The sequence below is a fragment of the Pseudorasbora parva genome, chromosome 9 (assembly GCF_024679245.1).
Source record: "Pseudorasbora parva isolate DD20220531a chromosome 9, ASM2467924v1, whole genome shotgun sequence".
NCBI classification, from domain to species: Eukaryota; Metazoa; Chordata; class Actinopteri; order Cypriniformes; family Gobionidae; genus Pseudorasbora; species Pseudorasbora parva.
In genome coordinates, this window is record NC_090180.1 from 34,589,760 (window position 1) to 34,617,157 (window position 27,398).

The window sequence follows — 27,398 nt, forward strand, 5'->3', positions numbered from 1 at the left end:
TATACAGTGTATTGTGGTGTTGTAATGTGAGAACACTAACGGAATACTTGATACTTCTGTAGCACTGCTCCCCTGAATCGTGGTGCTAAACTGATCACGTTGCCGAGCAATAAACACGTCAAAGATAGCATGATAATAGTTCGTAAACAAGACAGAGGTCGACACTGGATTTGCAGACATTGAGATTAACACACCGTGCTGTGCCTTCTATATTGGATATGACATAAATGGTGCAGCACACTTATGTGAGTAAAACATGTTTTTTATGTGATAGTATTGCATTGTTACAGATCGTATTGATTATGTGTACGTGACGTGTCTAAAAGATCATACCAGCACACTGTCACAGGCTGGAATCCCTTATTTGTTGGTTCATTGATTCGGGATCAGACTAGCCTGACATTGTCATACATGAGTTAGTCAGCTGCAAATATGGCTTGACCCCAAAAATTTAAACAAGGTTTCTCAGTGGTTTACAGTTGTATGAAATGTGCTTAAAAAAAGAAATTACAGTGCATCATCTGCCAGCAACCATATCTAACTTTGTAGCCCAAGACTTCCTAGATGGGAGACCAATTGGGAAAAACTAGGTAGCTGCTGGAAGAGGTGTTGGTAAGGTTCCCACTCACCCTGTGGTCTGTGTGGGTCCTAACACCCCGATATAGTGAAGGGGATGCTGTACTGTAACAAGAACCATCCTTCAGATGAGATGTTAAACTGAGGTCCTGACTCTCTATGGTCATTTAAACGCCCATGTCACTTCTCGTAAAGAGTAGGGGTGTAACCCTAGTGTCCTGGCCAAGTTTCCGTCCATTGGCCCTTACCAATCATGGCCTTCGAATAATCCCCATCAACTGAATTTGATGTATCACCTTCTCTCATCTCCACCTATCACTGCACTTTAGGTGTACAGTATTCCATATGAAAACACTATAAATGCCTCATTCATTCATCTGCTGGAGGCTTTCTGGAGCAGCAGTCTTACTGGTCATAACTGGCAGGAACTAGCTGCCCACCAGTTTTCATCCCCAATCCACTGTGTTCATGTCAACTTCCTTTCCTATCCACATCCACACTCCTTCTGCCAAACAACACTGCCATTACCTTGGTCACTGCCATTGCCTTGATGTGGGAGCAGAAACAAATTTGTCACAGTCCTCTTTCCACCCTGGAGTGATCGCTGCTATGAAATTTTGTATTTTGAGATGATTTGATGGTATTTTTTAAAGGTGCACTATGCAACTTTTTCGTCCACTAGAGGGCGCCTATTCAAAACAAAGGTGTAGTTTGATGATGCCAAGTTTGAGTGCAGCAGCTTGGGACATGTGGTCTTCACCTCACAGCCTCTGGGAAATAGGACTCGGGCAGAAGTCATGTTCATGGATGCGGTTATTAACATGGCTGTAGTATAAGGCAGAGCAGGGCTGAGTGTTGTGGAGCTGAGCAAGGCCACTGGAGCGATTGCAGCGGGACTTTTATTATGATGGGACGGGAGTCACGGGACACAGTCACCGGGTGCCGGCGCTATTTCCGCTTTTCCGGTCATGAGTGTGAGTGTGTTCTGCGGCTCTGTTTATCATATTAAGATAACTTTAAATGTGTTTAAAAGGATGTTATGACATTACTCTGTGCGTTCACTCAGCGGCTGCTGTGACTCTTGTTCACACTGCTAAGAGTAAAGCGCTTCTGCCAAATAAAACCAGAAACCGAAGGTAGTGCAGATATGACGCAATTGACAGGCGACTCCCTCAGACACTATGCTCTGACTAATAGACGTCCCGGGTCCTTAGTTAAAATAGCAATTTTCTCACAATTTACAAATAGTTGGAAACATTTGGGATATTGTAAGTACTCAACTGAACAAAATATATATCACTGGAATAGTGTTTTTTGGATATTTTACTGCAAAATTACTACATAGTGCACCTTTAATATTTATGCAATAATTATGGTCTATTTTTGCCATTGAAAATTATATACATTTATTTTTTTATTAAAAAAATGTTTTATTATTGCAGTAGCCTATGTCAGGTTAAAATAGAGACTAGCCTCCAAATTAAAATGTTATTTGAAGCCAGATTAGAGCCCTTTTTTTGAACGATTTAAGAAATTATGCAACCATGGGCGGGAGGTTCTCTTTTGAACACATTTAGTATTTAGTACACACATGTTTTTTAGATGGATTTGAATATATTAAAAAATCTATACTATTTATTAGAACATTTTAGATAAAAACATTTTTTGTTAGAAATATTGATTTTTGTGTTTTTTTCTTATCTTATTTTGAAGCTTCTCTTTGAGAAAAACTAACCAGCAGCGAATGTTGAACATGATAATCTGGATGTTGACAGCTAGCAGTTCAGCAGAAAAGGTGAAGAAGAAGAAGAAGAAGAAGAAGAAGAAGAAGAAGAAGAAGAAGAAGGCGTTCCAGTTGGTGAAAACGGAAACCCAGCATGATAACGACCATTTTTGGCCGCAGATGAATGATATTGGATTTTTGACCGAAGAGCTCAAGTCAAGTTTATTTAAATAGCGCTTTTATAATGACGATTGTTTCAAAGCAGCTTCGAAGTGTTAAACAGGACAATTTAGCAACGAAATTTGATTCGGCTGTACAGTTGTTCTGGAGAAAACGGTGATCTTATCAGCTTTTAATTTATCATATAGCAAAAAATGGTGGCAGATCCGTATTATAGTTTATACAATTAATTAAGAACTAATAAATTCATTTTATTTGGATAATTTAGTTGAATAACTTACATCAAAATGTGTGTCCCCAAGTATTTTTTACGACCACTTCGCATGCTCGAATCATGCCCTCCATGCCCTTTTACATAATGCTAGAAAAGTCACCAAGTTTCATATCATTCCAATGTGTCAAATTCCAAATGTGGTTCATAGGTTCAGTTTTTCATAGGTGTGTGTGTGAGTGGATGTGTCAATATCACACTCTTGATGTTTTGAGTGTCACCCCTCTACTGTGTAATTTTTATTTACGACAGGTTAGCATGCTCGAATCATGAACGCATTTTTTGCATATAATGCTAGAAAAGTAAGAAAGTTTCATAACATTCTGATGAAGCAGCGATTTTTTATATTTCAAAACAGAAATATTCCCGTTCAGTCTCCAGTCTTGCATGCCCATAAAAACACAGCGTTTTGGTGAGAGCCTCAAAACCAGTGTAGAAAATGGCCTATTACATATTGGTTATGATGTTTTTGAATGTAAAAACCACGCAAACATCAAGTTGACCTCAGAAGCCCTTCTTTCTGAAGATGGAACATGTTTCACTCAAATAAAGTAGACTTCAAGTAGAGACTCCCAAGTATTGTGCAGGCTTCACACTGCACGCTTAAGCAGGGAGTAGGCAGCGTGAAGCAGCGCGTGTGTAAAGCAGTAGCAGCGCGCGCACTTTTTGCTTTCACACAGGCAGCGTTTGTCGCGCGCAGTTGTGTACAGAGTACTCTATAATGGATAAGTTTGCATTTCTCTTTCATGTATTTGAAATGGAAATAAACCAAAGATTTATCATGAAGCTAATTTTATTTTTAAAAATTGTTTCTCTTGTTTCTGATGTTTTTTTTTTATTTCGTTTAGTGTGAGTTTTTGATAAAAGAAAGGCCATCGCACTATGAAAAGCACACTGCTAAAAAGAGAAACTTCAGGAAATTGTCTTGAAATATTGGATAGGCAATCAAATTTACATGCATTACCCATCATAAACCTCTTAAAGATAATTCATAAATGACTGTAATAATTAAGAGGAAACTTCTTAATGATATAGGCTAAATGAGCAAATTATCTAAAAACGTTTTTTTAAAAATGACAAAATAACGCACATCATAGTCTATCTACATGTCTATACTGTGCTATATTAATGTATGTATATTCTATTTACCTATCCATATTTAGTTGTTCGTTCGTGAGACAACGAAAGATTGTCAAAAACACTTTAAAAGGACTTACCATCAGCACCAAGAGCCGCTCACGCTCACCAACTTCCTCCCATGCCTTTTCATTCACTTGCAAGTCTTTATAAAGCAAATTGTGTGGATCATAGAGAACTGTGTGCTTCTCAACCTTCACGATGAGACAAGTGTCATGTCTTTCCAGGTGGACTCTGAAGAACACTGCCTGTGTTCATAACATGAGCGCCGAAAAAAATACACCCTGCTTAGCTTACGCTTGCAGTGTGAAGGAATCCATCTGAGACGCCGTCTTAGCTTGCTCTGCTTACCTTACATCATGTTCATTTGACTGAATGCAGCTTTTGAAGGCATCATTTTAATATTTGTATTTATTTCAGCCATGTCTATTAAACCTGGTTTTGGCAAGTACGATAATGGTAACATACAATTAATCTGCATCCATGCCACCGATCACCCAGAGGGAGCAGATAATTCAACCACACAGTAGCGTTATTTCGGTTACAAACATTCAAATAAATCACAGAAGTGCCCGTATAAAAGTTTATAAACTGCATATCTATGGTAGCGATCTAAATAGAGTAAATCACATTTTGAAAAACACGCAATAAAATAAAGTTGGTACCCATAACAACCTATTGCCAGTAGGTGGCAACAAGTGCCGTGTCATTGAATAATTCATTCAAACTGATTTTTTGTGTGATTCATTTATAGGACATAGCCATGATTCATGGTATTTTTGAGTTGCTGACTGTCCCTCTTTCTTTTGAATAAATACAAACAATGTGAAATAAAAGTCAGTAACCAGGTTTAATGTTTGTTCATTTCACGAAGCGAATAGCGAGCACTTAAAAAGTGCAACATTTTTCTGCGAGAACAAAAAAAATGCATTCACTCTGCAATATTTACAAATGTACGGTTTCTAATTAAGTCTGTATATTCTCAGAATAAAATAAAATTATCAAATAGAAATGTGCCATGGTTTACATACAGTATAAATGAATGAGAACTAAAATAAGAGGTACCTCTAACATTTAGAAGCGAAGAGCATATATCCCCAAGTAAAACAAGGCCATTTTTTTCTTAAAAAATAAAAATTACAAAATATTTGCCCAAACATTTTCCAGTTGACAGAAGCAAAACAATGTAAAAGATTCTGTGCAGAAACTTTAAAAGCAAATGTACACTTTAAAACAAACCTGTATTTCACACATTAAATACATCTACACATTTTTTTTTATGTCACAGCTGAGAAGCTCGATTACATAACTCCAATAAACACGAAGACTTAGCAGCGTAACGCTTGTGAGGCCAAACATCCCTGAAATAAAATCACAATAAATAACTAAAAACAGCTATTTACAGGCATGACAAACGGTTAAGACAAAGAGCACTTGGTAATGCAGAACTGAACAGGATACTGTGTGTCAGGAAACAGAAAAAAAATACCAGGAATCATTCCTCCTAAATAGTTTTTTTTACTACCCCTGTAACTATTGTTCCCCCAATTAAAGGTAAAAATAAGAGTAAAAACAGAAATCATGATAATCATTTCTTTGATAAAAACATTTGCGACCGTACAGGTCATGTTAGAGGAACAAAATACTCTGCATTCCTGTTGTAGTCAGGGTCATTAAAAGAAATAAATGTCTTCTGCGGGTGCATTGTCTCTGGCTTTACGTTGTCCTGGCAGTGTACTGTGTGTGTTATGATTGTTGTTGTGCTTCCTGGTGCCATTTCCTGAATAAGAGGGCACAGAGCTAGATAACTTCTCTGGAGGCATAAACATATCTGCAGAAACACCACAGAAATGGATTTAGAAGCAAGTATGAATGATTTAAACAGTGCTGCATTTAAGTAATATAAAGATACACAATGTACACAGAAGTGTTAGAATAGTAAGTAATGAAAGTAATGAAAATAAAATACATCTGAGGTTCTGAGTAAAAAATATCTCTTTAAACAAAGAAAAATGTAAACAATTTAGGACTAATCCTAAGAAAAAAAGAAGCTGTACGTGAGATGAGAGACAGAATAAAGAAGTTTCACCTGGATGGAGTTGGTGAGGACTGTTGGATCTCATGGCTCTTAAACTGCCTCCTTCCTTCCCTGCAACTTTGATGGGAACTAGCTGAGACACCTCTATGCCAGCTAAAAGTGTGAGAAGATGTCCAAGTTAAATTAAAAATCGCCTAAAACTCACTGATACCTCTTTACCACAGCCCAGAAGGTCATGAAGCAGTTCTTACCTGCGCTGTTGGTGCGCTGGTGGGAGTTCCTGTGCTTGCTGTGCTTCTCCTTGCCTTTAGGTTGGACGGCCAGCTTGGTGGGGATCTTCTGTTGGACAGAGCCAGGTTTGTGGAATTGGTTGGTGGTACTAATGAGGTGGATGGGCACTTCTGCTTTAACAGGAGGGCCAGTGATGCTCTCCCTGCGTGGAGGTACCAAGGGAGGCCTCTCTTCAAAGCTGGGAGAAACCACATTCAATATGGGGTAGGGTGGAGGTAACTAGAGACAGGAAGGCAAGTTTGTGCATTTACATCAGAGTGACACACATATTAAAAACTTCTAAAATAGTAGTATGAAATCTTTGTGGCATTAGAAGATTTTTTTTCTCAGATATGCCCAAACCTGTAACTGTTCAATTTCCAGAGGAAAGGTTGCAGTGTTGGGTATGTTCTCATTCTTCTCATACTTCTTATACTTCTTCTGAGACTGCTCCAGCCTTTCTCTCTCCTTGGCCACATTACGCGTAGAGTCTCGGAGCCGCTCCAGATCCTCCTGGTATTGCACTCTGCACCTGGCCAGTTCCTGTTTATCTTCTGCCAGCCTTTGTTCCTGTTTGCTACATTCCAGTTCTCTCTCCTTCAGCTCTTTCTCCCTGATCTCGTCCTGCTCCCTTTGCCTTTCTCTTTCCTGCTCCCACCGAAACTGCTCCTGTCTGTGCTGATTCTGGAGCCGCTGGAATTCGATCTGCTCCTCGCGCTGCTTTTCCAGGTTACGATGCTTTTCCTTCTCCAGGAGAGTGTTGCCCCTAGGTCGGGACATCAGCTCCTCAATAGTGGCACGTTGCATCTCGATGCGGCTCTCTTTCTGCTGGACAATGGACTGAGGAAAGAAGGGAACAGAGATTTGTGCTGATCTGGATCTACACAGATGAATTTTCTATGTAAAACTAGCATAGGCATATGTCATTGAATATCATTGGATCATTATGAGAGGGATGCACTACATGCAATGCACATTTAGAGTTTGGATTACCTGAAGGCTGTAAAGTTTCTGAGACAATCTAGTAACAATGTCGTAAAGCTGTGGAGATAAAAACAGATTACATTCAATAAAAGTTACACAACTGTAGTCGCTTCTGTTAGGTTGTCTTGACATAATAAAAAATGCAAACTTAATCCTTATCCATCATAAAAATGTAAAGAGAGGCGTTCTTTTCATTTCACATATAAACAATATAATATAATGCACTTGATATGAAAAAGTAAATTTCTTATGAACAAATTTCATAGGTTCGGATAGATAGGATTGGATTTTGGTTGTTTAGGGAATGACAATAGTCAATAGATGAACAAATCCACGCAAAACAAAAGACGATATGTCGATATGTTTGAAATCAAAACAGGTGTTTCTGAGGCTAATACATGTAAAGTATTTATTTAAAGGTGCTGTATGTAAGAATGGCAGCTAGTGGTTGAAATGGGTACTGCAGACCAAATTCAAGATATTGTTTGCCCCGTCCCCTCCTCCTCAGACTCGACACTCACACGGGTTGCAAGTTTAAGGACACACAGCAGGAACAAGTGCAATTGACAATGGAAGGGGAGGAGGCTTAGGCCCAAATGGCACACTTCATATGCACTTTCAGACCGTAGGGTGTCCCATTTGTCATTTCAGAGGTTTCAGAAGTGTTTGCGAGTGCCCGCTTTGCGATCGATATGCACCCTCGACGCACACTTTTGCAAACTCTGCAGCAGACTTCTTCACGAAAGCCGTGTTATGTCATGAAAGTGCGGACTCGTAGGAAGACCGTGAGAGTTAAGGGTGCCATTTGGGACAGGGCCTTACACTGTAAGTTGATGAGTTGATTTATCCACATTTTAATGTGCTTCTGTTCATAGAGATTTTTAGATATATGCAGAGGCTTTTTAGGTCGAGTAGAATTTGCGATCTCTGACCCAGTTTGTTTGCTGGCTTCCATCAGAGATAACTGTAATGTGGCCTATACACTATCACACTGTCAATCATCAGAAGTTGAGTAAAAGTGGCTTCTTTATTCCAAACACACAGAATATTATCTCACCTCTGCTTTAGGGAAGAACACTGACAGATAAGCACTCCAGCTCTGTAGAGCCATTTCCTTATCTGCCTAATGGGTCAAAAGCAAGACATTCATTTTGGTTTATACCAGTACCTCTCCAAAAAAAGAAAAGAATAAGTGTGATAACTCTAGTGTCAACTCACCGACAGCTCCATGTTCTCATTAGAAAAAAGCTCTCTGAGCTGAGGATCTGAGTTGGGCCCCTGACTTCTGTCTCTCGTTCTTTCCACTAAACTGCTAATATCATCTACAAACAACCAGTCCATCGGTCAAGGGCAATGAATATGTAACTATTACATTAATATCATGAAATAGATTTTTTACAGAAACGTTCTCTTACTTCCAGGTAGCATGTAGGTATCACTCTTGGGAAATGTCACCAGATCCATCCCCTCATCAGGAGTTTGGCCCTGCTCACATTTTACCAGCAAGTTCTGTAAAATCTCCACTGAAAAAATATTTAAACATAGATTACAATCAACCATGCTTCAAAATTTTGATATTAAAATATACAAAAACCACTAGAACAATGTCTAGAACACTAGAACATTTTGTTGACTTGTGTACTACATTTTCCAAATGTTTTCAACAATGTTCAAATCCAGAGAAATCAGCAGTTTTAACCAGTGTAATGGTCTGTGTCATTGCGTCGCCTGTGAATTACATCATATCCACGCTACCCTTGATTTCCGTAGAAACCATGGAAGCACCAAAGACGCTTATATAGTATTAATATAGTATGTATTTTATTAGACAGACGAGCATCTGTTTGGGTATACATTAAATAATACCTAAAAAAAAAGGTCTTAAAATATTACTTTTTAAAGAGCTGGATGACTGCCCCTTTTTACAAGACGTAAAATAAGTCTCTGATTTCCCCAAAGTATATATGAGCAATAACATGCTATTTTTGTGTGTCAGTTTAAATGCAAATGAGCTGCAGCTCATAGGTCGGAGCTTCAAGAACTGTGATAACCTCATGCATACAGGCAATTCAACTTTTTAGCCTTTTTTGGAAGTTCAAACCAGAGTTAGACAATGGTGGAGAGACTCAAGAAGAAGTAAAAACATGTAGAATGCAACAAGATGTTCCTGAACGGTTAGTTGATGAAGTTATGTAGCTGATGTGGCGTTAACTATTTTGAAGTCATTGATTAGCATACTCGGTCATGATAATCTCACCGCCTTTGTTGTGTGTTCCCGGGGGCAGGATTTATGTAAATATCATTTTATGTGATGTCACTAACCCGGGAGGATGCTTATGTAGTCCTTAGGTAGTAGTTATGTAATCTACCAGCCGTTTGTTGTCCTTAAAGCAATTTCTTTAAAAGAAAATATCTCCCTTTGCTTTGAACTTTGAGCATCGTAACTTTACAGATATTATTTATGTTAAAACAGCAACAGAACACACTAAATGAATTAAAAATACAGTACAACAGCACTTAAGAGGGCTTCTCACTTGAAATGTAAAATAAAAGGTAACCCAAGCTTACAATCTATTCTTTGTTATAAGATTCAAGATTCAATCTATTATAAGATGTCAATCCTGAATATAAACATGGATTCTTCTTTCTGCTGTGTAGTGCAAGTCTCACCATCTTTTAAGGCTGCGGCGAGAAGTTGTTTCCCCTGCATGGGCTCTGCAGCATTCCCACGCAGCAGATGGCGCTCACTTGGTGAGATGTCAGTAACACCAGTCACATTGCCTGCAATGCTGGTGAATAACCTCAGCTTTTCTGTAAGGTTCTGCTCTATCAAGGCATCATGCATGCAAAGCTTCCCTACTCAGAAAACAGCATTGAAAAAGAAAAGCCAATATGTTACATGTGACAATATATTTTACAGTAGAGGAAGGAAGAATGAAGTCATAGATTGTGATACAGAAATTTGCATGTTACTTTGAAAGTCCCGGATCCTCACAGAAAGTTCCTCTGGCTCCTCTTCCTCATATTCTGGACAGCTGAAACATAATCAGAATAATAATAAATAAATAAAAAATCTCAGACAAAATGTTATATATTACTTGGATTAAAATTATTTTATCCTTATTAAACTATAATTCTTTCATCAAAGAATCCTGAATTTTATTTTATTCATCATTGATAATAATGATGATAATGATGATAATGATGATGATGATGATGATGATAGAAGAAGGAGGAGGAGGAGTAATAATGTTTTTTGTAAGTAATGCTATTGTAATTTCGGAGCCTTGGTGAGAATAAGAGACTTCTTTAAAAACCATTAAAAAAAACATTACAGACACAAACTTTTGAATGGCAGTGTATTAAAAATGTTTATGTTTATGAAACATACCATTCCACGGCCTTCCAGATTTTGTCTCTCCAGGTGTTGCGCTCCTCTCCGGAGGAGGTGTGAAACTCATACATCTCTGGAGTGTCCGAGGAGGCGGAGATCAGAAACATGGCCTTCTCGTCATGAGCCACTTCACGTACAATGAGCTTCAGCAGTGAAATCACTGCAGGCTTACCATCCTACAGGGGTAGAGAACAAGCTGACATTTAATGATCACGACAACCATTACACTGGTATATAAACAGCGACAACACTGAAAACACCGGGGGCATGCTTTCCACTTTGGCTTTTGACACGATCATGCATGCTTTGTCTATAGAGGGAGTGGCTGTCTATATGCAGGGTATTGAAATAACTTTCGAATTTGTGATCACATGTACTTAATGTACAAGGAGCAGTCGTACTGGCCACACATTTTACAAGATGAGATATTTGTAAATGAATCAAATCCTCTTGGATCGTCCTGGTCAGTTATCTCATCTCTTTTAACTCTCAACACAAACAAAGTGAAATCTGACTTCTGCTGCTGACTCTTTCAGTTTCATAACTGTAGCTACTATAGTCCATCTGAACGAAATGGTTTTTATTTCAAAATAAAACAGGAAAAATGTCAGTGGTGCCGTGGTGGACAAGTCATTTAATTGTTGTACGGCCAAAGACAGCATAACACAGGCAGCAAGCCTACTGTATGCTATACATAAATAAAATGCAAATGATTACATTCTGCTCACCAGAGAGGCAAAGGTAAGTTTCTGATCTTTCTCCAGTAACAGCAGTAAAACATCTGACAACAGCAAGACAAGGACATCTAAAGGAACGAGAGAAAATACTGAAAACCAGTCCCCTATCAAATGATCAAAGTTAAATTACAGAAAAAAAGGCTTATAGCATCTGGTCCATACTGTTTTAGTTCCTCTCTAAGTTCAAGCATGATTTTAATAGATATGTCACTGGTACAATTATCACCTTTGCTTTTGTTAGAAGTTACCCTCCAGTTGAGCATGCCCTCATGAAGCAATCTCCTCTCACCCTGTACCATGTCCTCTCTGCGGAACACTCGCCCGTGGGTCATCTTGACCTGGGACTTGGGCTCCAGCTTACTGCTCAAGTCCCTCAGCCTTACCGCTTTCTCAAACTCATCCACATGAGTATTCACTTGAGATATGGTGTCTTTCAGCAAGTCCAGACCTCGTACCAAGTTCTTGTGCTCCTCTGAGTCAACTGTCAAGAAGAGGAAAAATCATATCAACGAAGACTTGACTTATGGACATGCTTGTATACTGTATATTGTTTGTGTCCGTTATAAATGTGTTAAAAGAAAACTGGTTATACAAACAGTTTAATCTGCCATGCAAAAGTGACATTAAAAGCTTAACTCTGAATAAGTACATGCATACCGATACATTTTACATAAAAACTACACCGCTCTACCATGTATATGTAATTGGGGAAAACTGACTAAACTATACAATTAGCTAAGCATAATCGCTAAGCTAACTATTAATAATAACATATTATTATTATTATTATTATTATTAACAACAACAACAAATGTTTTTTGAGTGCCAATCGACTGCTGAAAATTCAGATTTGCCATCACAGGAGTAAATTATTTTAAATATTTTATTAAATATTTTAGTAATTTATTATTAAAATATAAAACTGTTATTTTAATATGAATAACATTTAACAATATTACTGTTTCTTCTGCATTATAAAATAAATGCAACCTTGGTTAGCGTTAGAAAATAAATTAATACAAAAATTACAGACCCCAAACTTCTGAACAGAAGTGTTCAATACAATTTGAATATCCTAATTTTTAAGTTACATTAAAAACAAACAAACACTGAAACAATGCAAACTCAAAACAGAACAGAACAGATACTTCTCTTCTTGAAAGCAAAGTAAACTTGCTTGTGTAAAAAAAACGTACCTTCAGTGTATTTAATGACACGTTCAAACAGAACTGGATATTTTGTGATGCGCTGTGTTATAAGGAGAATAATCTCTGGTATTCCTAACCTCCGTATAATGGACAATTGACATATTTTCTGAGGACAGAAAAGTGTGTTGTGATCAGAAAGTGAAATGATTCATTGAATATAACATTAATGTTAAGAATATTACAAAACACCATTTCAAGTCATTTTAAAACATGACAACGAAAGGTCAGGACTTACTCGTATTAAAGTCTGGAACTTCTTGTTTTGCATTAAGTCTTTGAAGAAGTTGACCGCATCGGTGTGGTGACTGCAGAACACTCCATAGTAGTATTGCAGTCTGTCTCTCGTGTCGCCTGAGAACTGCACACATAAACAAACATGCAAATCAGAGAGTTCCAAAGATAAACGAGTTTCATAACAATACCATAAGTTAATAAAGAAATATTCAGGATATTTACACACCAAAATTTTTACGTTCTGCTAAGAAAATGAAATGTAAACACTTAATCATACACTACCATTCAAAAGTTAGGTGACTGAGATTTTTTAACCCTTTCATGCATGCATTATAAAAAAACATTATCTAGATATTTTAAAGATTATTTTTATTACTTTAATATGATGCCAAAATTGAAATCCATTTTAATTTTTACAAAATTTTGTTTTATTTATCTGGAAACCATGCAACTAAGGCGTAAAATGGGACAAAGCCACAGATGACAATATGATCATTGTGTTTTTATTATGGCATGTTATGCTATGTATATCAGCCCAGTAATTAAAAACAATAATACAATAACAATAAAACACATATAGTAGAATCTATAACGATAGTTACATGTGTGGATATATGTGTGTATTAATATATATATATATGAAAATTAGATTGATGTTAAACATGTCATGTCAAGATGATTTGAGGGGATAAAATTAAAGTTAGAGCCAAACAATCAAATTTTGTCTTGAAAAATGTGTATGCGCTATATATTTAAAACAAATGACACCTGGTTTGATACTTTGTTATAATGCAACATTCATACATTAAGTACAGCTTGAAAATCCAAATTATTTTTGTGGCCATTTTATGGCAACCTAATTTAATGTTAAAACAATAATTCTATTATTTTTAGGAAGCACCAGCTTCTTAGCTCAGCTCTGGGGAATGTGCATTCAAAGATCTTATAAAAGGACACTGGCTAACTGACAGTTTTGTGTTCCAAAGCATGCAGCTACAGAAATTAATATTTGTCATAAAACTAGCTATTAAGTCTAAAATTGGCTGTCAGAACACCTGACATATTTGGAAATCTATGCACATCCTACAGCAGATATATGATAAATATACCTGTGCTATAAGGATGTCTCCAATACTGTGGATGCAGTAATTCTGGGTACTGCCTGCCTCCATGGAATCGATTCTTCGCTGTTTAAGGCGATTGAGGAAAAGCTCGTGCACATGCAGCAGGTTTTCCACCTGCGGAAAAAGCCTTTCCAATCGTGTGTCATCCATTTGCAGGGTCTCACGCAGTTCTCGCATGTATACGCGCAAAACCAGCTTTAGCGTCCGCACATGGTTTATTTCAGTCTGAATCAGCTCTGTCACAAAAACAATAGCAAACTTTAAAATTCATGCATTGCTTACATTAAATTTCTACAAGACAACAAATTAAAAAAACAAGTTATCACAACATTACCATGTATTACGTCTTGTCTTTTAATGGCGTCTTTGGAATAATTTTTTAAATATTGCTGGTCAACAGCTAAACTCCAGGTGGGAGCCTCAAAATCCCGAGCATCTGCTTCCAGTTCTACACGTAGTTCATTATAACGTCCATCTGTGTAGAAGAGGAGTAAATATACACTTCCCTTACCATCAGCAAACAAAAAGTGTGATGACAACAAGTTTAAATCTCATGGCTACAGTCACTAAACAGGTTAAATAGCCAACCATCAATATTGATGGAGTCAGCAGAGTTTGTGGACAGGACATTTGAATCTTCTGGCTTGACTCTCACAGAATCGATTTCTTCCATCTTATGTTCTGAAAAAACAAAAAGATACCCAGAAGACAATTAAAAAGGCAAGAAACACTGTTAGATACTCTATTTTGTCTTAAAGGGGGGGTGAAACACTCAGTTTCAGTCAATCTCATGTCAATCTTGAGTACCTATAGAGTAGTATTGCATCCTTCATAAAATCTCCGAAAAGTCTTTAGTTTTATTATATTTATAAAAGAAATATGGGCTGTACCGAGTCTTTCCGGAAAAAAACGAGCGCCTGGAGGCGTATCGTGTGGGCGGAGCTAAAGAATGACGAGCGCAAAGCGGTGACATCCTCAAGCGTGGAGAAACTCATGGCTATGCAGCTCAGCTAATACAGATAATGATCCAGAATCATTCGGAGGCTGAAATAAATTGAACAGGAGAAACGGCAACAGCAGGACGTCCGTACTGTATTTAGTGGCCTGTCAACATTTTTGTGTCTTTACTGTCTCTTTGCACGTCAGACTAGTGTACATAGAACAACACAATCCGTTAGCGCAATTGAATGACGAAGCACGCGATCGTGTCGTTTACTGATGTTTACTCACGCGACGAGCCAACAGCATAGACATTTGAAGCAGTTTTACTCACCGGCTGCTTCCAAAGCAGGACCGAACCTTTATCGCTGGGACCGCTCCGTCAAAAACACACTTCTTTGGTATGATTTGGTGAAGTCCTGTGACAGCAGTGACCGTGGAGATCCGCGATGTTGTGAAGCTTCCCGTCATTTCTGCGTTCAAATCGGTTCAAATGCAGCGCTGCCTTCCCGGAATGCTGTGCTGAAGCGTTGAAGTCGCTCGACGTCACCCATAGGAATAAAGTGGAGCGCGGCGCCTGGATCGAGTGGATCTGCACCTGAGAGAGTCTTTATGGGCGTGCAGGTCCTCTCTCGCTCTAGTCACGCGCGCGCGCACCCTACCGGGAGAAGAGCCCGTACGGCCCATACAAGGACCTTCTGATCTATTAACGTCAAGTCGAGCCATACTCGTAAAAAACTCGCCGAAACTTGTGAGAAACTGGAAGGAGTATTTTTAACACAGAAATACTCCATCAAACGTCCAACATTAGTTTTTGAAACTTTAACTTTAGGATGGGAATCCAAGTCTTTAACAGTGTAAAAAGCTCAGTATGCATGAAACAGCATTTCACCCCCCCTTTAATAAACCTGTAATGGCTAAATAATACATTTTTGACATAATTTTTTGTTGTAATTTTTGTGCCACCAAATGGAATCATAAAAATAAACAGGTTTCTTAAACATGCTATTTACCAGGTCAATCAGCACAATGCTACTCTTTAAAAGTTCAGAGCAATTCAAGACTTTTTTAAGAAGTCTTTTATTTTCACCATTTATTGTTTCAAAAATACAGTAAAACCAGTAATATAAGGTTCAACGATGTATCAACCAATAATTGGCCCAAATTAGTATTACTTTTACTAGTAGTCCACTGCATGGAGATGTTTTGGGTATAATGCTTAATAGTTTACTTTATTTAGCTATCCTTGCTTACATAAATTAACCATAGAGTCCTGCATCTACTAGTAAAAAAATATATCTGGTGTCTGAATAATTTTTGGTTTAACTGTAAATCTGAAAATAACTAGCAGTTAATAGTTTAGATAAAATAGTTTAATCTGTTACTCTGTTGTTCTTTTTTATCTCTAATATTATATCAATGTACCAAAGGAGAGAGCTCCCTGTATGTTTTACACTACAGTATTATTTTGCAGAGGTTTTTACCCTTAAAATCAAGCAACCATTATCGTCAGATATCTCTCTCTGAATAATTGGCTATATCAGAATAGGCTGAGATCCTTCAGAAATCGTTATAATATGCTGCTCAAAAACATTTCTTATTATGCTTTTTATTTTATTTATTTTTTTTGGTGAAAACTGAAATGCTTATTATGGATTGTATAATAAAAAAAGAACAGTACGTCTTTGAAATACAAATATTTTGTGACATTATGTATCTTTATATATTTTAATGTAAATTAACATCATCAGATGATGAGCAAATTACAAGTTATTCTTCTCAAGAAAAGTTATTTTGCAGTAGCTGCATGGGCGTAGATTACGCGGGGGACGCGGGGGACGTGTCCCCCTCACTTTTAATAAAATGTATTTTCGTCCCCCGCACTTTTACTGGGTCTCACCGATCCTAGTCGACCCGCTCCGAGCGGGATTCGAACCAGTGTTACCCTGTGCGGGGGCGGACAAGTTAACAGGGACGCTAACGACAGCCTTCTCTAAACTCGGTTGATAGCGCGCTTCTTGAGGTCAGGGGCAAGTGTTTTTACATAGAAACCAATGTGAATACATCAAGATTTAAATTCAGAGACAAAAAATTATCTATGCATGACCTGTAATTTTTTCCGAATCTTAATATAAGGAGGGCGCTCTCACAGAAAGTCCAAAAGTGGATTCGTAATACCCTGTCAAGCTGGAGCTGCAGCTGAAGGAAAACAATCGTTATGAGTGATGAAACGTGACGACGACAATCAGACAATTGCGACAATATATGCTTTATGTGTGTTTTTTAAGTCATCTCAATGTAGGCTATTTATTTACAATAAAGTATCATATGAATAATGCAGCTTTTTTTAATGTTTAGTAGGCCCTATTCTGCTCACCACGCTGCATTTATGTAATCGAAAATAGTTAAAACAGTAATATTTTGAACATTATTATAAATTAAAACCGCTTTTTTTCCCTATGTGAATATATAGTAATTTATTCCTGTGATCAAAGCTGAATTTATCATCATTACTCCAGTCTTCAGTGTCACATGATCCTTCACTAATCACTCTCATATGAGGATTTCATAATCAAGAAACATTTATGATTATTATCTGTGTTGAAAACAGTTCCCAAAATGTTGTGGAAACCATGATAGCCTACATGTTATTTTTCAGGATTCTTTAATGAATAGAAAGTTCAATGGACAGCATTTATTTGCATTTATTAAATAAATTATCTAATTTGTAATATTAAAAATATCACTTGTGATCAATTTAATGCATGTCTGATCAATAAAAGTATTAATTTCTCTCTTTTTTAATTTTACCACAAATGTTTAGAAAATTAAGCATCACCATGAGCAGCACAACTGATAATAATCCTAAATGTGTGTTGATCATCAGATCCTCATATGGGAATGATTAGTGAAGGATCACTGAAGACTGGAGTAATGATGATGAATTCAGCTTTGATCACAGGAATAAATTACATTTTACTATATATTCACATAGAGAACAGATGAGTTACATCAGAATATATATATTTTTTTTACATTGCATAAAATCTATGGAGTCTTAATGCACAAGTGTTTGTAGTATATAAACCAATCATAAAATTGGCAAAAAAAAAAAAAAAAAGGAGAATAGGAGAATAATATTATAAATATTAATTATTGGTTATTGTTCAGCAGTGTATTTGATATCTTGCCCAATTAAAAGCAAGAGATGCGATAAATTATATTGGTCCAAAAAAAAAAAAAAATGGTATTACGACATTTCTGTCCCCCTCACTTCTGAAAAGATGGCTACGCCCCTGAGTAGCTGTACTGTTACTACAGTTCCTGTCCAGAATGCCAGAGCACTGACCTGTGACTGTAGTGATAACCAGAGGGGGTTAAAAGTTAGAGGATGCAGGTTTATCTGCGCTGTGAGAGGGTCATGCCAGCCAGGTAAGTCATGGAGCAGATACAGCCCAACGCTGGATGAATTGTCTCGGTCAGACCTGAGCATAGAAGCAGAAAGTTAGCTTTGGGTCTGTTATTTTAAAAGGAACATTCTAGATCAAATACAAATTTAGATGCATCAACATAGTTCCTTCCTGGTATCCTCACACAGATACAATGTACACGTTACAGGGTTTCCAGGATTTACATGTGTGCATTTAGCTGAAAAGTTGTAAATGCATTACCATTGTTTCCCAAACTAGAAACTATTTTCTGTTATAATTGGCAGCATTTGGCAGTTATTATAAACCACAATTAACCTCAAATATTCATTTAAGTGGCAGTGAGTGGGGTAGTAATTTGTCATGTCTTTAAAATTGATAAAAATAATTTGAGACAATTATTAATTATAAGACATTGAATTAAACAGTAGTACTGAGTAAGATCAAATTAATGAAGAGCCCTGAATAGCCATTATGGTTTAAAGTTTTAATAGTCTTTGCGTGACTATCGCAGTGCAGGTAAAGGTTACCGAAGTGCATCTGACATGATTCACTCTAGTTACACGTCCGGTGAACATACAGGTATGATCTGTTTTGGTTTGACTCCAGCACACGCACATGCTGCAGTGGAGGACTGATCAAGGGAATGCATGAACAGATAAGAAGATAAATGATAAACTGATATAAATGTAATGAAATCTATGTATTGAATAGAATGCGCTTCGGATAAATGTCTTGCCAAATGCAAAGCATCAACACGTGAACACAAGTGAAGGGGCCGGGGCGGTGTTACTGTAAGGCTCCAGTTCACTCCTAGGAGCTCAGGATAATAGAACAAATCTGTTTCTTCTCTGAAACAGCTAACTGGTTTGTCACATTCCTAAGCTCATGTCAGGCAAGGTTAAAGAGCAGAAGACAGACATGACTTTACAGTAAACAGCCTAGTTTTTTTCTTTCTTTGATGAATCTTTCATTTTGGACTGTAGTCTTTACTGGAGCAAAACATTATTGACAAATTCAGAGGAAAGTAAAATTTGAATGAAAATGCAGATTTGCATGAATATAATTTGCCTTATCCTATTGATTTTCTGGCATGTAAGGCTTTGGAGCACAATACTGAACAAATGATTTACAAAATTTCAAATTTACAAATTATTGTTTTTATATATATATAAAAGAAACACAATGTAATAGAAAAAAATAATGTCTCCAATTAAAAATTGTCTAGTGACTGATCACATGATCACATCTAAATTCTTCAGGTGGCTGAATTGAAATTCTGTGATTTGGTACATTTTTCAGTATTGATGCAATTTAATCCAGAGAAATTCAATTCGGCCAACTGAAAAATTGAGATCTGATCAGTCACTTGAAAAATTTCAATTGAAGACCTGATTTTATTTTTTACAATGTATATATATAGTTTATTAGGAACACCATACTAATACTGTGTTTGACTCCCTTTCGCCTTCAGAACTGCCTTAATTCTATGTAACATTGATTCAACAAGGTGCTGAAATCATTCTTTAGAAATGTTGGCCCATATTGATAGGATAGCATCTTGTAGTTGATGGAGATTTGTGGGATGCACATCCAGGGCACGAAGCTCCCGTTCCACCACATCCCAAAGATGCTCTATTGGGTTGAGATCATAGACCATAAAAAAATATGGACGACTCAACATCATCCGTTTCCGCTTGGCAGATTTGAAGCTTTTAGGCGGCCTGCACGGCGCGGACATCTTGGGACTGAGTCTGCGCAGTAGCGATTTCGGGGCCGGAGTTGCGCAGTAGAGCGCAGGAAGTACAGCTGCGATATCAAAAGCCCGCCCACACTCTCGCAGATGCAGAACAATTAATTATGTTGGTGTGAAATAAACAGTTATGGAAATGTAGAAATTAAAGCTAAAGCTCCAATCTGCTCCCAAAAATTTCGAAAAAAGTCAGTTAGTGCCTCAGTGACAACTTCACTCAGAGAAGCCGTCAGTCTCAGCTGTCAACCATGACGTCACACCCCCCGTTTTTATAGCATCAAATAACTAACTAAAACTAAACTTATTTTAAAAACGAACACTTGAAATGAAATCATCGTGATGATAACTGCCTTCAGTGACATAAACTAACTTTGGGGAAAAAATATTTGAAGTGTAATTTTATTATTTAGTTTGCCTCTCTACCATTAGAAAACACAGAGGGGCGGCTATACTGGGAACGGTCACCGGGGGGCGATCGAGGCACGAAAGCTTCATGAGAGGGAGACTGCAGGCTTGGTTGAGATCTGGTGACTGTGGGGGCCAGTGAAGTACAGTGAACTCATTGTTATGTTCAAGAAACCAATTTGAAATGATTCAAGCTTTGTGACATGGTGCATTATCCTGCTGGAAGTAGGCATCAGAGGATGGGTACATGGTGGTCATAAAGGGATAAACATGGTCAGAAACAATGCTCAGGCCGTGGCATTTAAACCATGCCAAATTGGCACTAAGGCGCCTAAAGTGTGCCAAGAAATCCTCCCCCACACCATTACACCACCACCACCACCACCGCCTGCACAGTGGTAACAAGGCATGATGGATCCATGTTCTCATTCTGGTTATGCCAAATTCTGACTCTACCATCTGAATGTTGACTCACTACAACAGAAATTAAGACTCATTAGACCAAGCAACATTTTTCCAGTCTTCTGCCAATTGTAGCCTCTTTTTCCTATTTGTAGTGGAGATGAGTGGTACCCGGTGGGGTTTTCTGCTGTTGTAGACCATCCGACTCAAGGTTGTGCGTGATGTGGCTTCACAAATGCTTTGCTGCATACCTCGGTTGTAACAGGTGGTTATTTCAGTAAAAGTTACTCTTCTATCAGGTTGAATCAGTCGACCCATTCTCCTCTGACCTCTAGCAACAACAAGGCATTTTCGCCCACAGGACTGCCGCATACTGGATGTTTTTCCCTTTTCACACCATTCTTTGTAAACCCTAGAAATAAATGTATTCAGCAAGGATGTGTTAAATTGATAAAAATTGATAGTAAAGGAGATTTATATTATTTGAAAATTTGTTTTTATTTTCAGGGCTCGACATTAATGCTTGTCCATTTGCCCGGGAAAAGTGGATTTTTTGAAGGGACAAGTGAAAGAGAATTTTACTTGCTCGACGGACAAGAGCCTGATTAAAACAAAATAATAGCTAGCAAATCACCAAAATGCAAGAATGATTCTCACAAGTTTCATTTCGTTCGTAAATGAAATGAACCAGTTATTGAAGGATACTGATTGCGAACAGCTCGGCTTGTGTAGGTGGTATATTTGCAGCAAAGAAAGAAATGTACACTTTACCACTGTAATGAAAATAGTGTAATAATGCAGGTTGATGTTAAATGATTACGTGCTTAAAAGGCCTTAAAGACTTGAACCCCGCTAAATGCTGCTTGCAGCTTTAATTTATTTTTATGTTTGAACTGTTTTCTTCATTACGTTTGAGTCATGTCATGCACTTCTCTAAAAACTGCAAAACAAATAAAAAATGTGACAGTATAGTTAAATAGATCTTGTGTGTCACGTCAGTAAATAGCATTCTGAGCTACTGAACGAACTTCACTGACCGAGTCGCTTTTTTGAGTCTGAACCAGAGAGAGACATTGTTCGTGAACGAAATGAACCAGCTCTGAACGAGAGAGAGACCTCGTTCGTGAACGTACTGGTAGGCTACCTTCGTCTCATTCATGTTTATAACCCCACGTTTACCATAATCCCAGATATACGAATGTCTAAATATCTGACAAACAATTAAATGTTAATCATGCAAGAAAACTTCCTTTGGTCATCTGAACCACTTTAGACTTATTTTTTTTAATGAGTAGACGACTCTCTTAAAAGAATCAAAAATTCCACCACTACTCGACTGGCAGTGAGTGCTCCTGCCAATAATAACCAACTGCAGAACCGCAGAACCCATATACGTCACTCACAACGGTCAGAGGGCAACAGCGCCACGGCACAGTCTTATGCCGGAAGTGGGCGGAGTTAACGAAAACTAAACAATCGGCACGGCGGAAGACGAGAACACGGTAAACAGCTGTTTTGTGTTGTGGTTTTAATCTATCAAGTTTATATGTGTTGTGTATTTGATCCATCGTTGTTGTATTAACACTTTATACAGAACGTGGCTCTATTTTTTTCTAATGTGCTCTGCTTTACGATGTCTATTGCGTCTGTTGATATGGTCTTTCTTTAAGAGCATAATTGTTTGTGATTTTACTTTGTTAATGGCGCCGTATTTTTTATTTACTTTTATCTGATACTGACCAGTGTTTAATGTGTTTTTCCCTCTAATTTATAGAGGCATTACGATTTGGAGAGGATCAGCTTTACTTCATGTACACCAATGCAAGACATTCTGCAACAGTTTCTACTGCCCAGTGTTTTAAACTGACCAGATGGCACAGTACACCTTACAATTCACTTCAAAAAGCAGCTGTCCATGGAGGTATGAAGATTTTGAGTTATTTGTTTATACACAGTGGCAAGAAATAGTATATATATATAGTGCTTAAGCTAACAAAATTGACAATCAGAATGTCACCCCAGGACAATGGAAGCTGATCAAAAACAAGGTTAGTTTTAAAAGGCTCTAATAAAGACATAAGCTACTTATACAGATAGTGTGTTGTTATATGTCACATTTTCCAGGAATGTTCGATAGTTCTATTCTATAATGTTCGATTGTTTTAGACTGTTCCACAACAGTTGGATGGCTCTATTGACAGTAGGATCTTCATGTTAATGGTAAGAAAAAGAAGGGAAAGGTAAAACTTTTTTTAAATACAAGCTTCCCTTCATTAGGATAAAAAACATGAGGGCTTTTCACACTTGAAATAGTAAACTCCGGATATACAGAATCCTGGGTTATCTTGCTTCATGTTTCACACTGATCATCATTTACCCGAGAATCGAGATGAACAATTAATCCTGGGTATTCATACACTGCCGTTCCACACTGTACTTTAATAAACCATGGGATAATATATGTGCAGTATCAGGGTCACTGACAGACACTGCACTGCACACAATATGTTTTCAAAAATGCTCAAGCTTTGCATGTCCTTGTATTATAAGTTTATCCTGAATGGACATTTCAGACTATACAATCATTTAAATGGTCTCTTCTTCACTGCAATTGCGTCTTCTGTTTGCATTTGTTGTTTTTCCTCTTCAATGCTGACTTTATTATTTATATAGAATGCAGTGGTGCAGTGACAGTGACCAAAGCAAGTAAACATAAAAGTGTGAAATGTTACTTTACCCGAGGTTAAAAGTGTGTTTAGAATGACGATAAGCTCAGTGTGAAAAGCCCTATGAAGTGCTTGCCTTTGATTTCTGTATACATTTTGAACTGAAAATGGTTAATTAATTTGATTGTGACAGGGTATAATTTATGTCAGAAATATATGTCATATTTCTGTCATAAATGAATTTTTACAACTTTATTATACATGCTACATCCTGACTTCAACACACGATATTGTTAAAACACTTCCAACATTTCATCCTATTTTTTGTACCCTTGTCTCATGAAGGAGCCACGGATCACAGAAGACCTCTGCACTGCAGTGTAAAGACTGTGGAACAACCAAAAGTTTTCAACAGTTTAGTGGAAGAGCCCTGATTTCTGAAATTTGAAAGTGGAAGACTAGGAAAAAGCCCTTTAACTTTCACAGGCTGAATGGTTGACTGACAACTGTCCAAAGAGACAGTTGTCAATGTTTATAGAGGTTACATTTATTTTAGATTAAATTTGTCATGTACAGTATTGTTCAAAATAATAGCAGTACAATGTGACTAACCAGAATAATCAAGGTTTTTCGTATTTTTTTTATTGCTACGTGGCAAACAAGTTACCAGTAGGTTCAGTAGATTCTCAGAAAACAAATGAGACCCAGCATTCATGATAAGCACGCTCTTAAGGCTGTGCAATTGGGCAATTAGTTGAAATAGTTGAAAGGGGTGTGTTAAAAAAAATAGCAGTGTGGCATTCAATCACTGAGGTCATCAATTTTGTGAAGAAACAGGTGTGAATCAGGTGGCCCCTATTTAAGGATGAAGCCAACACTTGTTGAACATGCATTTGAAAGCTGAGGAAAATGGCTCGTTCAAGACATTGTTCAGAAGAACAGCGTACTTTGATTAAAAAGTTGATTAGAGAGGGGAAAACCTATAAAGAGGTGCAAAAAATGATAGGCTGTTCAGCTAAAATGATCTCCAATGCCTTAAAATGGAGAGCAAAACCAGAGAGACGTGGAAGAAAACGGAAGACAACCATCAAAATGGATAGAAGAATAACCAGAATGGCAAAGGCTCAGCCAATGATCACCTCCAGGATGATCAAAGACAGTCTGGAGTTACCTGTAAGTACTGTGACAGTTAGAAGACGGCTGTGTGAAGCTAATCTATTTTCAAGAATCCCCCGCAAAGTCCCTCTGTTAAAAAAAAGGCATGTGCAGAAGAGCAACCACTGGCTCTGCACCAATATACCTAAATTCAGACTTACACACCCTCCAGAAGCTTGCGTTCTGCGAGTGAGCCACGCCTCGTGGTTCCATCCCAAAGAGGCATGAAATCGCTTTCACGGACATTTTCCTGGACCGTTCCCACCTGGTGGAATGACCTGCCGATCTCAATTCGTGCTGCCGAGTCTGTAGCCATTTTTAAAAAACATCTTAAGACACATCTTTACCATTTGCACTTGACCAATACAGAATAGCACTTACTGATCACCACAGCAACGACCAAAAGCGCACACTCCTGGATCATATCTACGTCTCGCATCCGGATTTGTGCCTTCAGGCGGGTATGTTACATAGTTATCATAACTATCAGAATCCAGTGTTCTGTATATTGCGTACGTGAGTTTTTGTTGTAGATGGCTATTGCTGCGCGTTTAGCTAGAATACAAAACCAACCCATTGGGCCACTGAATCTGCATTAACGACAACAGCTGGGGCAACAGCCTTAGTCCTAATGGGTTGTTATCATAGCTATCAAAATCCAGTGTTCGGCACTTTGCGTACGTGAGTTTTTGTTGTAGATGTCTGTCTTTAAAAAAAAAAAAATTTTGTTGTGTATTGTGCTAATTAATCGAGATTTCTTACAGCTCTTACAGGTTTTTGGCCTTGTCTGTTCCGTTGCTTCTATTACTCTCCCCTTTTTTGTAAGTCGCTTTGGATAAAAGCGTCTGCTAAATGATTAAATGTAAATGTAAATGTAGAAGAGGTTACAATTTGCCAAAGAACACATCAACTGGCCTAAAGAGAAATGGAGGAACATTTTGTGGACTGATGAGAGTAAAATTGTTCTTTTTGGGTCCAAGGGCCACAGGCAGTTTGTGAGACTACCCCCAAACTCTGAATTCAAGCCACAGTACACAGTGAAGACAGTGAAGCATGGATGTGCAAGCATCATGATATGGGCATGTTTCTCCTACTATGGTGTTGGGCCTATTTATCGCATACCAGGGATCATGGATCAGTTTGCATATGTTAAAATACTTGAAGAGGTCATGTTGCCCTATGCTGAAGAGGACATGCCCTTGAAATGGTTGTTTCAACAAGACAATGACCCAAAACACACTAGTAAACGGGCAAAGTCTTGGTTCCAAACCAACAAAATTAATGTTATGGAGTGGCCAGCCCAATCTCCAGACCTTAATCCAATTGAGAACTTGTGGGGTGATATCAAAAATGCTGTTTCTGAAGCAAAACCAAGAAATGTGAATGAATTGTGGAATGTTGTTAAAGAATCATGGAGTGGAATAACAGCTGAGAGGTGCGACAAGTTGGTTGACTCCATGCCACACAGATGTCAAGCAGTTTTAAAAAACTGTGGTCATACAACTAAATATTAGTTTAGTGATTCACAGGATTGCTAAATCCCAGAAAAAAAAATGTTTGTACAAAATAGTTTTGAGTTTGTACAGTCCAAGGTAGACACTGCTATTTTTTTGAACACACCCCTTTCAACTAATTGCCCAATTGCACAGCCTTAAGAGCGTGCATATCATGAATGCTGGGTCTTGTTTGTTTTCTGACAATCTACTGAACCTACTGGTAACTTGTTTGCCACGTAGCAATAAAAAATATACTAAAAACCTTGATTATTCTGGTTAGTCACATTGTACTGCTATTATTTTGAACAAGACTGTACCTGCTGTGCAATAACTTTTAACTTAGTTCAATTTATTCCCCTTGGTCTGATTGTGTATTTTTTAAAGCAAACCCAAGCTAGTATATGATGCCTTTGCTACTTAAGGGGATTTTAAAGGAACATTTTATAAAATTAAACAATTTCTGTGTCTTTTGGGGTTTGATTAATCTGAATTATGCATAACAGTGTAGAATTGTTAATGTATATTATGTACTATGAAAAAAAGGTTTATTCTGAGATGCTTGAGTAAAAAATATATATATTGTGTCATAAAAATAAATGTTCAAATGCTCAATCTTTGTTTTCATTTTTTGTGTGTTAAGATTTGTGTTAAGTTTATGTAATATAATATTTAAGACATAATATAAATAAAAAATAATAAAACTTTTTACTTTAAAAACGTTACAATGGTTTTTTTATAAATATTTTTTTTTACGTAAATTATTTTATTTTGTATTAATATCCAGTATTGTTTATTTTAAAACATATTTATATGATTTAACTATGAGTGAGTATATCTATCTACTATCTAGCCTATCTATCATCTCTATCTACCTCCAATTAGAACTTATTAATTAAATACTTGACATTATTAACATCGTTTAAACTTTGGGCTTAAAACGCTCCAAATAGAGCAATGTATACGAAGATAAATCAGCTCCGCCCACTTCCGGCATGAGACTGTGCCGTGGCGCTGTTGTCATCCTCAGACTGTTGTGAGTGACGTATATGGGTTCTGCAGTTCTGCAGTTAGACCTGTCTCGCTCTTGCTGCTGCTCAGGCCTCACTAAGCCACGCCCCCTCTGCACGTAATCTCATTTCAAATGCAAAGATGTCAGCGAATCACAACAGTGGGTGTTTTCACTGAAGACTCACAGCAGATACGCCCCTTGAAACAGAGCATTCCAGACAAAGCGCTGATAACAGTATAGAAAAAATGCCTTTTATTTCTAAATTATGA

The 27,398-nt window shown here is 37.5% G+C and overlaps 1 protein-coding gene and 1 long non-coding RNA gene across 2 annotated transcripts in view; one reads left to right on the top strand and one right to left on the bottom strand.

Annotated features, from left to right (window-relative positions):
• Nucleotides 1-4,718: 4,718 nt before the first annotated feature.
• arhgef18a (rho/rac guanine nucleotide exchange factor (GEF) 18a) overlaps nt 4,719-27,398 on the bottom strand; it is a 28,345-nt gene continuing 5,665 nt past the window's right edge. Inside the window, exons 2-20 of the mRNA XM_067452369.1 lie at nt 18,165-18,300; nt 14,465-14,557; nt 14,211-14,351; nt 13,862-14,112; nt 12,754-12,876; nt 12,507-12,624; nt 11,537-11,791; nt 11,302-11,378; nt 10,571-10,749; nt 10,153-10,214; nt 9,850-10,035; nt 8,595-8,702; nt 8,398-8,501; nt 8,237-8,302; nt 7,189-7,236; nt 6,559-7,035; nt 6,177-6,435; nt 5,977-6,078; nt 4,719-5,718 (exon numbers count right to left, since the gene is read on the bottom strand). Coding sequence (XP_067308470.1) covers nt 5,561-5,718; nt 5,977-6,078; nt 6,177-6,435; nt 6,559-7,035; nt 7,189-7,236; nt 8,237-8,302; nt 8,398-8,501; nt 8,595-8,702; nt 9,850-10,035; nt 10,153-10,214; nt 10,571-10,749; nt 11,302-11,378; nt 11,537-11,791; nt 12,507-12,624; nt 12,754-12,876; nt 13,862-14,112; nt 14,211-14,351; nt 14,465-14,549 — 2,799 coding nt within the window. The 5' untranslated portion in view covers nt 14,550-14,557; nt 18,165-18,300 and the 3' untranslated portion in view covers nt 4,719-5,560. The remainder of the gene's footprint in view (nt 5,719-5,976; nt 6,079-6,176; nt 6,436-6,558; nt 7,036-7,188; nt 7,237-8,236; nt 8,303-8,397; nt 8,502-8,594; nt 8,703-9,849; nt 10,036-10,152; nt 10,215-10,570; nt 10,750-11,301; nt 11,379-11,536; nt 11,792-12,506; nt 12,625-12,753; nt 12,877-13,861; nt 14,113-14,210; nt 14,352-14,464; nt 14,558-18,164; nt 18,301-27,398) is intronic.
• On the top strand, nt 22,803-23,951 carry LOC137089677 (uncharacterized). The gene is made up of 3 exons (XR_010907758.1): nt 22,803-22,851; nt 22,970-23,023; nt 23,815-23,951. It is a non-coding gene; the product is annotated as an uncharacterized lncRNA (long non-coding RNA).